Here is a 13,575-nt window from a genome sequence, read left to right on the forward strand (position 1 = left end):
TGTAGAAATATCTGCTGGGCTTGTCATTGGATTAGGTTGTCTTTTGTCTATTTCTCGCCAAATTGTTTGAAAAATACTGTAATATTTTCCAGTGTTAGTTGCCCCTGTTGCTGTCTCTTTGCTTTTGTCATCAGGTTGAAGATTTGCAACGCATCTTCCCCACTCCGGTACGTAGCCACTAGACCATCCCACAAGTCTTTGGCCGTCGAATATTCGACGTATTGGCTAACTAGGTCCGGTTCAATGGCTTGAATGATCCATGAAAAAACTTGGAGATCCTTTTGCTCCCATATGGCAAACACTGGGTCTTCTGTGGCTAGAGGTGGGGAATTTCTAGTGATATGGTCCAATCATCCGCTTGCACCGATGGCCAATCGCATCAGTCTTAACCACAGGGAGTAGTTGTGATCATTTAGTTTAATATCAACTGAGGTTGTTTGGTTATTATTTGATTGAATTGTGGTTTGTTGTTTTAACAACTGGGCAATTTGTGTTGACAAGGCTTATGTGGCTTCAGTCAGTGCCGGATTGACACTGCTGTTGGCTTCGTCACTCGTGTCGTTGGACAGGTAAGTTGCTGGTAAATGATGAACAAGTAATCGAACCCTAGGATTGATACTGCTATGATAACATCTTAAATTTAGAGTCTTAGGTTTGAAGAAGAGGTTTCAATTCTCATTATAATTTTTTTTCTGTGTACAACTCTGGTCTTATAGACAATTTAACATAATTCTAGGGATCATGTATCGTCTAATTTAGGAAATGATTGATCCTACCATTAAGGTGGTCAATCCTTTCCTTTTACTGTACAAGGATTGATCCTAGAGATCCTGTATCTTCTAATTTAGGAAATGATTGATCCTACCATTAAGGTGGTCAATCCTTTCCTTTTACTATACAATGATTAATCCTATCATTAAAGTGGTCAATCCTTTCCTTGTACAATTTATTCTTCTAACACTCCTAGCAGTGAGCAATTGATTTCATGGATTCCACCTGCTATGAGAAAGTTTAAACTCAACTCTGATGGTTCTCTAAAAAATAGTAGTGCCTATGGTGGGGGTATTATTAAAGATGACAGAGGTGGTTGGATTGCTGGTTTTGTCCATAATGTTGGTATTTGTTCTGTGGTGGGTGCTGAGTTATGAGCTATGTATGAATGGATGAAGCTTGCTTGGTCATTGGGTATTCGTGACCTTACAGTGAAATGTGATAGCACTTTGGCTGTTAAGATGGTTTATGATGAGATTACTCCACAGGAGAGCATGAGAGCTCTTATTACTTCAATTAGACAGTTGCTGGTGTTGCAATGGAACTGTCATTGTTATAATGGCCACGTATACAGAGAAGCAAATCATTCAGCAGATCACCTTGCTCAGTTGGCAACTCAGTTTTCTTTGGGATTTCATGTGCTTAACCAACCTCCTTCTCTTGTTCCTTGGTTGTTACATGATGCTAATGAGTAGCCTACCCTAGAATTTGTTTTAATTAGTTCTTTTCGAGCTGTTGCTCCCCTTCTGTACCTCAAAAAAAAAAAAAAAAAAAAAAGTAATTGCATATTTATACATAAAAGCAAATATTGTAAATTTTTAGTTATTTTTAAATATATTGTTAACATCACGAGTAACAATATTCTTTTTTTTTCCAATGATTTTAATTTTTTTCTCTCCCTTTTTGAAATATTCTTCCTTTTATTTTTTTTTAATAAAGTTTATTGATTAAAAAAAAAGAGACGTTTTATATGTTTAATTTTTTGAATGAGAAAAATACATGTTAATTACTAATATTATTAATTAAAATAATGAATAATATAATTTAATAATATTACTTGAACAAGGTATTTATACCCTACAACTAGTTGGAAAAAAAGGCTTGAACTTTAAAAAAAAAAAAAAAAAGGCTTGAACAATAATTAGATATTGGACTTTGGAGAAATTATTTGACCATTTCGACAGTTATAAATGGAAGAGCTTAAAAAGATTGGAGAGTGGAGAGTAGCAGAGAAAAATAATTTCTTGTGAGGACAAATGAAAATAATTAAATCCAAAAAATTTACTTTCCACGAATACCCTTAAAACTAGCCGTTATATAATTGTTAGGATGGTTAATTTGAACATTTTACAAAAACTTTTGAAAAAGTAAAAAAATTATGTTAGAACTACTGATTCTAATCGATTTGAAAATACCACCGGTTCCAGTCTATTCTTGAAACTGACAGTTCACAGTTTCTCAAAATTTGAAATTGGAACCAGACCGCAAGCTCCTGGTTTCGATTACGATTCAGACCGATTTCAATTTTGATTTGAATCAATTTTGATTTCACACGGTTCTGATTTTAGTTTCCACCGACCTGAACCAACAGTTCTGGTTCAAAAAACCGGTCCTTGGCCATGCCTGTTTATCGCCCCTCAAATAAAAAAAAAAAAAAATGAAACTAAAACTAAAAATAAAAATAAAACCCTTCAATGCTTAAACCCTAACGGCCTAATCCCTCTGTTTATTTTTTCTCCCCCACCCAGAGCTTGTACTCCGTTCTCCAATGGCGGGCTTGGAGAACTTGAAGGATATGTACGACGTTGCATTGAAGCCTCGAATGCTTCGTACATTGTTAAAAGAAGAAGTACCGGACGAGAAGAAACAACAATTAGGTAACCCATCCAAGCTATCGAGAGTTGTATCCACTATACAAACTTTCAAGCTTTTATCGGAATCGTTCAACAATTCCACGGAACCTAAGTTAATTGAAAGGTGGAGATCTGCTATAGATGATTGGGTTAATCGATTACTTTTGTTAGTCTCCAACTCTACTATGGTACATATTCAAATTTTTTGAATTGTTAATTTTGGTTTTAGATGTCTCATTTTTGGTTTAAATATTAGCATTTATTTGGAATACATATTTATTTTTGTTCTAGCCAGATAAATGTTGGGCTGGAATCTGTTTGTTGGGTCTGACTTGTCAAGAATGCAGCTCTGATCGTTTCCTAGCATCATATGCTGTTTGGTTTGATAAACTTCTATTACATATTCAGGTATTAAACTAAATTAAGTTTTATATTCTTTGGAAGGATTTTTGTCGTTATAACTTGCATTTTAAGATTTTTGCTTTTCCCTTTTAGTATTTTGTTGAACCATTACTGTTTGAGCTTTATTTGCCCCCTTATACATCTCTCTTGTTCCAAATTTCACGCTGAATGTGGTGTCTTGTGTTTGTGTTTTAAATAGTCACCAACAGATTCTCAATTTGTAAAGGTGGCTTCTTGTACCTCAATGTCAGATATGATAACGAGGTAAAATTATGTTCAACTTTTTCTGACATCTGGATTTGATTTAGGTGCATGCTTGCTTATTTTCCATAATGCATGGAATAAGTTTATAATTGTGAAGTTACTATCTTTCTCGAAATAGGTTAGCTGAATTTCCTAATGCGAAGAAGGATGGATCTTCCCTTGCTGGAAAAGTCATTCAACCTGTTCTGAAGCTGTTGCAAGAGGGTAGTTCGGAGAATGTTTGGGTAAGTAGAGTTCTAGTTCACTGAACAGTCACAAATCCATTCTCATGCTCTATCTCTCTCTCACATAAGCACACAAACACACAGACATGCACAGAAACAAACTCAGAGATAGTTGCAGGTTTCACAACAAATATCTCTTTCCATGAGCTTGATCTTGATTTTGTTTTGCATAGTGGTTATCTTCTATTACCTTTGTTAGTATGTGTTCTGAGTAAAGATATCATATTCTTTCAGCTTTGTTGCTCTTTATTAATTTATTACATTGGATTGCAGGAAGGGGCAATCCATTTGTTATGCACTATTATAACTTGCTTTCCGGCTTCTGTTCATCGTCACTATGACAGTGTATGTAACCATATCTCTTTATTGATATTTCAATTCATTTTCTTTTTCACATTTGCACACAAATTTTCTACTCCATTTATTTGCATGTCCCAAGAGTTGCCTACTTGTTTTATTGTGTAGTGGATGTTATTTTGAGCCTGAATTCTAAAGGAAGCCTATTATCATTATTTAATTTTGTTACCATTATACAATTTTATTGCATTTGATGGTAATATCTATTTTGCATTCTAACTCTATTCTACATAACATAATGATAAGAGCATATGACAGCAGAGAAAGACTCAAATCTTTGGTTTTAATTTGAAAGTAGCCTAGCGGCTTTTTCATGACTGAATGGGCACTAGTGGCAAAACTTTTTTAGATTAGCTGGCTAATGCATTCTGATGTAAAGATGTAAACCCTTTTTGCAGGTTGAAACAGCTATTGCGTCAAAAATTTTGTTAGGAAGATGCAGTATTAATTTGCTAAAGGTAACATATCTCTTTCCAATTGCTTTGACCATAGCTGGATTATAATTAGGAATACTAAGTCGGGCTTTGGGATGAACATAATGAATTATAATTAGGAATACTAACTCAAGACTTTCGGATGAACTTAGTGAATATTTTGTATTATGCTTGACTTTCAACTTTCAGAAGTTTGCTTGTTGTCTGGCATTACTTCCTAAATCAAGAGGAGATGAGGATAGCTGGCTTTCAATGATGCGGAAGATTCTATTATTGGTAAATGGTTACCTGACTGAAATCTTCCATGGTCTTGAAGAAGGTATGTATTATACCATATTGGTTTTGTTGTTGCTTGTCTTAAGGATGGTAAATAGCAATTTTTTTTTTCATGTGTTGTAGAAAGTAAATGGGACGAAGCTTTAAGATTACTGGTTCCACCAGGAGAGGCTACTCCAACATCCTTATGGGGTCAAAATTTATTAGAAGAAACATCAGATAATGCAAGAAAGAGATCTAAGCTATCGAGTGTCTCTCTGTTGATGCTTAGCTGTTGTACAATGCTTACAACTTCATATCCTGTCCAGGTAGTGCTGTATGATTGGATTATTATGAGATCTTTTAATTGAGAGAAGAAACATGTTATAGCAAATGTTTAATTCTTTTTTATTCTTTTATATTTGGAAAGGAAGCATGATCTAGATGGTTTTGGTATTCAAAAATATGTGATTCATTAACAGGTGACAGTCCCTATTCGCTCGTTATTGACTCTTATTGAGAGAGTGCTGGTCGTTGATGGTTCATTATCACGTGCCACATCATCCTATGTTATTGCAACAGAACAAGAGTTCATTTGTTCCGAACTTCCAGTTCTGCATTCATACAGTTTGGAACTCCTTACTTCTGTTATAAAGGGAATGCGCAGGTAAATTTTAATATATTAGCATTTGCTTCTTATTTCTTAATTCTTACTTCTATCTTTGTAGTTTGCAATGTAACTTTCCTATTTTCTGTTTCTTAATTTCCTCGGAGAGTTTAGTTTCCAATCATGTTATTTCCCTTTGCAGTCAACTATTGCCACATGCTGCGTACGTTGTGCGACTTGTTAAAGAGTATTTCAGGAGATGTCAATTATCAGAGTTAAGGATAAAAATCTACTCCATCACAAAGATATTGCTTATATCTATGGGCATCGGTATGTAGAAATTTTCGGAGACTCTTTTTTGTATCCTTTTTTACTGCTCTCTCTCTCTCTCTCTCTCTCTCTCTCTCTCTAGTGGCTAAAGAATGCTTCAAACATGTTTCAGTAATTGAGGTTTCATAATTCTGTATGGGTTTCTTTAACCACTTAGTCACTCTTTTGATGCGGCTGAGTCTCTTCCTGCTATTTGATTGAGGGGCTTGATGGTTTTCCTCCATTGCTTGGTTGGTGTATCTATTTGTTTCAGCATTGTTCTTCCTTGTCTATTTATTGCAGTGATAACTTGGTTTTCATTCATTGCCTTGCCAGGTGTAGGCCAACTTTTCAAACTTCTTTTTACATTTCATTGATGGTTTAGATCGAAGATTCTGTTGGTTTTTTATTTTCCTCTTTATTTTTGCTGCTCTTTTCTATACTTTTATGCAGTTGGACGGTTTCCCTCCTTTTTTCAATTTTTATAAATGCACAAAAGCAAAATAGCCTCTTAGCTGCATGGTCTATCTTCCCTCCTTTTTTTCAAAATAACCTTGTTTCAATTTTTCAATTTTCAATTTTTCCTTTTGCTAATCAAATTTCATCCCTTGTAGCAAAAGATAGATGAAGTGAAACTAGTAAAATGCAGATCTTTGATAGATGTGTTTAACATGGTAAATAGCTGCAAATTTTTCAGAATGATAGAGGTCAAAATCTAATGGGTGAAACAGGCAAAACATAAATCTAGGTTGTGCATCTCTGTGTATAAACATATCTCTGTTTCTGTATCCAAGCCTTATCCCTCTCAAAGATTGATAGATTGAAACGTTGATCTATCCCCTGCAAGTATAATATGTTTCAGAATAATCTTTAGCCTTTTCCTCTTTTATTATTCTAGTTTTTTTGGATTTTGTGCACCTTTAGTTCTCTCTCATGGAAATCCGTTGTGGTGCTGTTTCTAATTCTCAGTCATATCCTGATCAGGAATAGCAATATATCTTGCACAGGAAGTTGTCAACAATTCACTTCTTGACTTAAATCCCAGTGATGATGATACATCTTCCAATGCAAACCCAAAGGCCTTGTCTGAAGCATTTCTGCAGCCTTGCCATAGAAAAAGGAAGCATGGGGCAGCTGTATCTCATGAGCAGAAGTTTGAGCAGATTAGTTTGGAAGTGGAAGCACCCAGGAGTCGCCCGCCAACTCTTATATCTGTGAAGATAGCTGCACTTGAGGCAGTAGAAGCTCTTTTAACTGTGGTATGTTTAGTGCATGGATATTTGCGTTGCATGTTTCCTTTTTTCTTTGAAAAAAAGATGAGATCTGCTGATGATGTTGTGCATTTTGTGGCCCTTTGTGCACAAGGGCTTGAACAAGATGATAGGTGGCCTAATATAGGATTTCATTGCCATAAGGAACAGCCAAACATAATTTTGGCTTGCCAAGGTTATGTTGAGTGAGAGATGAAATGCAATCGTTTTTTAAATTTTCAAAAACTTTATTTGGATTTTTTCAGTTATTCTCATAATCTAAAAGGACTTGTATCTGACTTGAAATCAAGTATAGAATTGTTAATAGGATGTGAACTGTACAGTTTATACTATGGAAGGAGATATTTATGGTCTTATTTCTGGGAAATTGGCCAAGAAAAATTAAGTTTAAGTTTTAGATAGAAAAGCTAACTAAACTGTAGAAAACAGAGTTAAGAGGAGAAAAGAATTTTATTCTTCTAATTCTTGTGTATTTACAGCCTCTATACTGGTTCTTTACATATACAAAGATGTTTCCGATATAGGAAATAATCTAAGTAGGAAATAATCTAAATAGGAAATCAATCTAAACTAGGAAAGTCAATATTCTTCATAATTATAAAGATTTCAACATAAACTTATAATAGGAAAAAATTTCAGTGGCTGAAAAGGTTTGGGTGCTTTTTCATTTGATTTTTGATTGTACACTTGTGGATTCTTCTCAGTGTAAACAGAAACACTTATGCCTGATAGTTAATTTAACTTGGAAGATGTGGCCTCAATATAAAATATGAAATGAAGAAAATAGTCGATTCAGTTACATAACAGAGTTGTGGCCTATCAATGTTTAAGCATGTAATCACTACTGAAAAATTGCAGATACCTGATTTGAAGCAGTGTTTTGCATGCCTAAACTAACCACATACATGCCCCTTTCATTTGAAAGAAACTAGGTGTTTGCTAGTTCAGAAACATTATTTGTACCGCAAACCTATCATGTCTTCTTCGATTTTATCTATTCATTCCATGGGCTGGGATTATTGTTTCAGAACCTGTGAATGAATAGTTGAGACAGTTGGAACTGCTATACTATGAGGAGATACCTTTTCTATATCATTTCTGTACATTGCCAAAAGTGCTGGGAAGTGCTAGAAATGATTCTTTAGGTTGAAGGTCTAATTTTGCTGATTTATTCAACAGTTATGATGCTCTCGCTTGGACCTAGTTGATTAGCTTATTGATGTATAGTATTAATGTGTCTCCCCCTCTCCCACTCTGAAACGCCCCAAAAATGAAAAATAAAAAAAGCCAAAATTTTCTGTTGTTATCCATTTTGAAGCATCTATTTGCAAGCCTTGCATTGTGTTGTTTAGTTATTCTTTCAATTTAAGTAGGCTAGAAATGGCTCACTTCCTCTGTCAAGTGGGATGTGGTATACAAATTTTTCTGAATGCAGATACTGATATTAACAACTTTCATCTGATTGCCGGATATCCTTTCAGTTTTCTGACTATATATCTGTGGGTTCCATTTCTTTCCACTTCATTTCAACCAGAAGGAAAATGCAGTTTGTTATAACTCACATACTATTTCCATTTATGGAGTTTAATACCAAATGTCTTTTTGGGACTTTTTGCTATTGACTCCTTGTTTCTGTTGTTGATTAATCAACTCCTCAACTTGGGGACAAACCCAAATTAGTTGATTCCATAATATGCGTAAAACTTTTGTCAGGGTGGTGCTTTGAGATCAGAGTCCTGGCGGTCAAAAGTTGATCATATTTTAATAACAATGGCAGAAGATTCCTGTAAAAGCGGATGGACTACTGAGGATAGAAACACTTTCTTGCCTAGTGGACCCACCTCAATGCGTGCAGAATTACAGCTTGCTATTTTCCGGGCACTTTTGGTGTCTCTTCTTTCACCATCTCTTGTGCGGCCTCCACATTTAGCCCAGAGTCTTGAGCTCTTCCGAAGAGGTACATTTTGCCTGAAATTTTTTGTAAAGCTTTATTTATTTTATTTTTATTTTTTTTAATTTTTTATTTTATTGATAAATTGAGGATAGCTTTTAACTTAATAGATGATTAATAATAGTAGGGTTGATCTTTCGACAGCAGCTATAATTCCTCTTTAAAAAGGGTTTTCTGTAGGGATGCAACAGTGTAACATACATGTTCTTATAATATTTGATAAATAACATGTGATGAACAGTCTTACAAGTAATTTAGTGTTTATGTTTGTTAATAATCTGTTGTTGTAATCATATGGACTTTAATCTGCAGGCAGACAAGAAACTGGAACGAAACTTTCCGAATTTTGCTCCTATGCACTCTTAGCCTTGGAGGTGCTTATACATCCCCGGGCCCTCCCACTAGTAAAGATCCCTCCTGCAAACTCTTCCCTTGAAGTTAACCATGGATTTCCCGAGACTCTGTACACAGGTAGCCAGAAGCACAACACCCCATTTTCAAGTGGAATACGGGAAATGGGATTTGTATCTCCTGATTCAGATGATGAGCTGTATGAAAGCTGGCTAGGTGGTAGCAATGAAACTGACACTCCAATGGATGGCAAAGCTAAAAATACAAACAGTGAAAAGCATTCTGAAAACTTGGGAGTTCAATGGAGAGAAAATATCTCTGCTGTTGCTACTGCAGATGTAGAGATGCAAAGCGATGGTGATGAAATAATAGTCAAATCACAGCAAGTTCAAGAATCCACGATGCAGCTTCAAGAACTTGTATCTTCTAGGGGTGCTGCAGTTCCTGTCGTCACTAACGATTGTACAGGCACTGAAGTTGAGTTAACAAGGGTTGGTTCAAAAACTGGTGCATTAGTTTCAACAGATGAAGAAATGGCACCATCTGAGGCTGACATAACTGATAAATGTAATGAAAGTGCCCCCATAATGGGAACAACTTACAAATTATCGAGTGCTCCGAAAAGCATAGCAGTCTTTGCTTATGAATCAGATCGGGACTCCTCAGCAGAGTCTGTACCGGATATTGTGGACGCTGATCCAGATTCTGATTGTCAAGAGATATGATGTATTTTAAGTTAAAAAGAGGATGACAGACATGTATTTTGTAGCAATCCAAAGGAAATTTGTGCCATGCAAGGGTTTTTTTTGCCAATGTTAATTTATTAGTTTTTAAGCAGTCAATGTGGTATTCTCTTTTCAGTTTTAGTGATCTCACATTTGAAAATGTGAACAAGCCAAATTGATTACTCCCTCGGTCCTAAAATAAAAGTTGTTTAAATCCCTCTGTCCTAAAATAAAAGTTGTTTAAGGTTTTTGCATGCACAAGAATTAAAAAAGTAATTAATTCTCTTAAATTATATAGTAACAAAATTAAAAGTAACTTACGAAGGTAATTATTGTTTCTAATATAAATAAGGATAATAATGAAAAAATATCGATTATTATTTCTTGAAATGCTTAAAATGACTTTTTAATTATCTCTGGGGCTACAACTGTCTAATTTGCTTGTCTTTGGATAGGCTAGAACCATGAAGAACACCTCAACTGGGCATGGCATTTCTTGGTTTGGATAAACCGAACAACCGAATTGATTTAATCTGGGTTGATTTAGCATTTTATTCAGTTTTATAGAAATTGAAATTTTTTTTACAGATAAATTGGTAATTCCGAATTTTTTTGGGTCCTTTATCGAATTAAACACTTACCACCCAAGAGTTTGCCCTCTGCACAGTTTTCCCATGTTCGTCAAAGATAGGCTTGGTTTGATTTCTCACCAACTCCATCTTGAGAGGGGTGTAAATATATATATGTATATATATTAGTTCTAATATGCCAACTCAGCAATTCTTACTTTACTCTTCTAGAATGTTCTAGCATAGGTATATAAAGAATATATGTAGTTAATTTTATGAGAAGATGAATATACAATACACTATTTCATTTTTTGCTCCAACTCAAATCTAAGAATTACCTTCATGATCTTGAATCTATACCTTCGTTACCTCATCATCACCTTTAGATAACAAGTTAAATGGATTATGAGAGTCAACTCGTGAATCGTGACACGAATCGTTTAAATTCATATTATATATCGATCATTTGTTTATAATATAAATCCATTTAGATTCAATTTTAACTCATTTTTTATATTAAATAAATTTTGTTTCCGTGTCATAATTCATTTTGATAAACGTATTCAGTTAATTTAATTTATTATATTTTGGACATAGCTTATATCGGCATAAAAATTTTTATGCTCAAGTTTGGATTTCTTGTTTGTTATTCAATTGTTTTCGTTTGAATTGAATTTTCACATCAGAAAATTGTTATATATCTTTGTTCATCCTTTTGGCTACTATCACATGTTACTGGCTAGGTTCCAAATTACAGAATAAAACCACCAATTTTGACTGATTTGTCCTTTTTTTTTTCAAAAAAATAAAAAAATTTACTTAGTGTGATTTTAGTTCAAGGAACATTATCTTGTGACTCAAGGAAATAATAAAATAATGCATTTGAATTTCCGTGATCTATAAATCACTTTATTGAATTCAACCTAACATTGAATATCAAATGTGGTTTTACACAAGCAAACACTAAATCAAAAATAATATTTTAATATTGTAGCTTGTCAATCTCCTTAGTGAATTTGTTTTTGTATTATAATATTATGAATAAAAAAATTCCTCCTTAAATTTGTTTTACTTGCAATAGTAACAAAACATTAATTGAAACACTTTATTTCGTCTTACATCTTTCTTTTCCATCTAAAAAAATGTATTTTCTTTTTGACTTTTTGAGATTATTTGTGTAGATGAAATTTAAATATTTTATAAATTTGAATGTTTGATTTTGTAAAAATAAGCCACCGCCGTAGAATTTATAAATTTCATCATCACATTAATATCATCTTTTCAAAAGAGATAAAAGAATCGATATCGTGAAATCTCTTAATTCCATCTAATAGAATTCAAATCATTTAATTCTATTTTAAAAGCACCTTTTGAATCCATGGATTTTATTTTCCAACAAAATGATAAAATATGAAATTTCATGAACTTTACATTTCAGAAATTTCGTGAGATTTATGAATTTTGCATTTTATGAATGAATAATTACCTATAGTTTATATTGAATTTCAATATTATTTCAAAAACTTTCAGAACGTTTATGTTATTATCTAGATTTAAGGATTTGTTCGAAGTTATCTATTTTTCTTTCTTTTCTTTTCTTTATTTTTTTTATTTGACAAAACATAACAACAAAGAACACTACAGAACATTTTCAAGGTTTACCATTTTGAAATAAAGCCAACAATTTTGTAATAGGTTTTGTCAAGAGTTATTTGAGGATGTGGAGTAACTTATTTAATTATTTATTTATTAAGAATAAAGTCCAATTTGACCGATAAACTTGAATGTGATATATAATCTATCCGAAAATAAACTTTTTGTACAATTATCACCCCAATTTTACACCAAATGACCAAAAAATCCAACTTGTAGCCAAAAAGGAAAAAAAAAATAATTTTAAATATTTTTAATGATAAAAAAGATTCAACTTTCAAAAATAATGCATTTAGGATTTACTTAAATGGTGATTTCTATGGAAACTTACTTTTTTTTTTTTAATTCTAGAAAAGTATGTTTCTAAGAAAATAATTAATTTTATAATTATTGAGTTATCATGTTTGGGAGAATCTGACCGAACCGAAATGAGTCGGTTCAATTGTTGGTTCAGTTCGGTACGGTTAGTGATTTTACTCACCCTAATTAGATGTTAGCTATTTTACCAGTTGTTAGTAGTTAGTTGTTTATATAGAGGTTTAAAATAGAAATGTTCGGTAAAAATAAGTTTTTGATTAGTTGTCTAATGTAAAAAGACAAAAAAGGGTAAGGTCATAGAAAACAAGGCAAAGACAAGTGATAGACATAGGCGTCATAAAAAAATTATATAATGCTAAATGTTAATGAGGATAACGTTTCATGAAATACTACCTCAAACTCTAAACGTTAAGATAAATGTGATATTACCAAACACAGTAATTAATTAAAACAGTGTTTTAACCCAATCAAAATACTAAACACTACTTCAAACGCTCTTGCCGAACAGAGTCATTAGCTGTTAGTGGTTAGTTGTTTATATAGCATTTTAAAATGAAAGTGTTTGGTAAAAATAAGTATTTGATTAGCTATTTAATATAAAAAGATAAAACAAGGATAAGGTCATAGAAAACAAGACAAAGACAAGTGATGGGCATAGGCTTGATAAAAAATTTATAAAATATTAAACGTTAATAAGGGTAACGTTTCATGAAACACTACCTCAAACTCTAAACGTTAAGATAGATGTGATATTACCGAACACAATAATTAATTAAAATAGTATTTTAACCTAATCAAAATACTAAACACTACTTCAAACGCTCTTGCCGAACAGAGCCTTATAATTAAGATACTGATGTTATTTTATTTTGAAAAATATCTTATTTTGTATAAGAATTCAAGTTTTCTATAGATGGAAAAAAGATACTTTTTTACGCACAATAAAAAATAGGAATGAAGCTCACATGTTTAAGAATTGAATTTTTACGAGAATATAGGATTTTTATACTAATTAAGCACCATAATTTTTTATTTTCAAATCATTTTTTAATGAAATTTCAATAACTAAATATCCCTAAATATATTTTATCTACTACAGGGTAAACCACATATTATGAGTTGAAGTTAGTAAGTTTCACATCAAACTTAGACTAAGACTGTATTTGACAATAACTTTTTAAGTAGTTTTTAGCGTTTTGACTAGTCAAAACACTAAACGCTAATTTTTATAGTGTTTGAACTAACTTTAAAATGTTAAGAT

At 32.8% G+C, this 13,575-nt stretch overlaps 2 protein-coding genes across 3 annotated transcripts; both read left to right on the forward strand.

Moving 5' to 3' along the window:
• Positions 1-291: 291 nt before the first annotated feature.
• On the forward strand, positions 292-1,466 carry LOC110009703 (uncharacterized). The gene is made up of 3 exons (XM_020680099.1): positions 292-382; positions 502-569; positions 1,170-1,466. The coding sequence occupies exons 1-3, from the start codon at positions 292-294 to the stop codon at positions 1,464-1,466; spliced, it is 456 nt and encodes a 151-aa protein (XP_020535758.1).
• A 981-nt stretch (positions 1,467-2,447) lies between these two features.
• On the forward strand, positions 2,448-9,891 carry LOC105636112 (proline-, glutamic acid/leucine-rich protein). Of its 2 annotated transcripts, none has more exons than XM_012219286.4 (13): positions 2,448-2,812; positions 2,916-3,032; positions 3,226-3,290; positions 3,409-3,514; positions 3,788-3,859; positions 4,270-4,329; positions 4,495-4,624; positions 4,705-4,889; positions 5,043-5,227; positions 5,370-5,497; positions 6,461-6,735; positions 8,461-8,704; positions 9,011-9,891. In XM_012219286.4, the coding sequence occupies exons 1-13, from the start codon at positions 2,540-2,542 to the stop codon at positions 9,772-9,774; spliced, it is 2,604 nt and encodes an 867-aa protein (XP_012074676.1). In that variant the 5' UTR covers positions 2,448-2,539; the 3' UTR covers positions 9,775-9,891. The 2 variants fall into 2 exon arrangements, with proteins under 2 accessions (XP_012074676.1, XP_037493625.1); XM_037637697.2 differs by having other exon boundaries at positions 2,674-2,812; positions 2,920-3,032.
• The last annotated feature ends 3,684 nt before the right edge of the window (positions 9,892-13,575 follow it).

This window comes from Jatropha curcas, chromosome 6 (genome assembly GCF_041381405.1).
Source record: "Jatropha curcas cultivar XTBG-Jc1 chromosome 6, XTBG_Jcur_1.0, whole genome shotgun sequence".
Lineage (NCBI taxonomy): Eukaryota > Viridiplantae > Streptophyta > Magnoliopsida > Malpighiales > Euphorbiaceae > Jatropha > Jatropha curcas.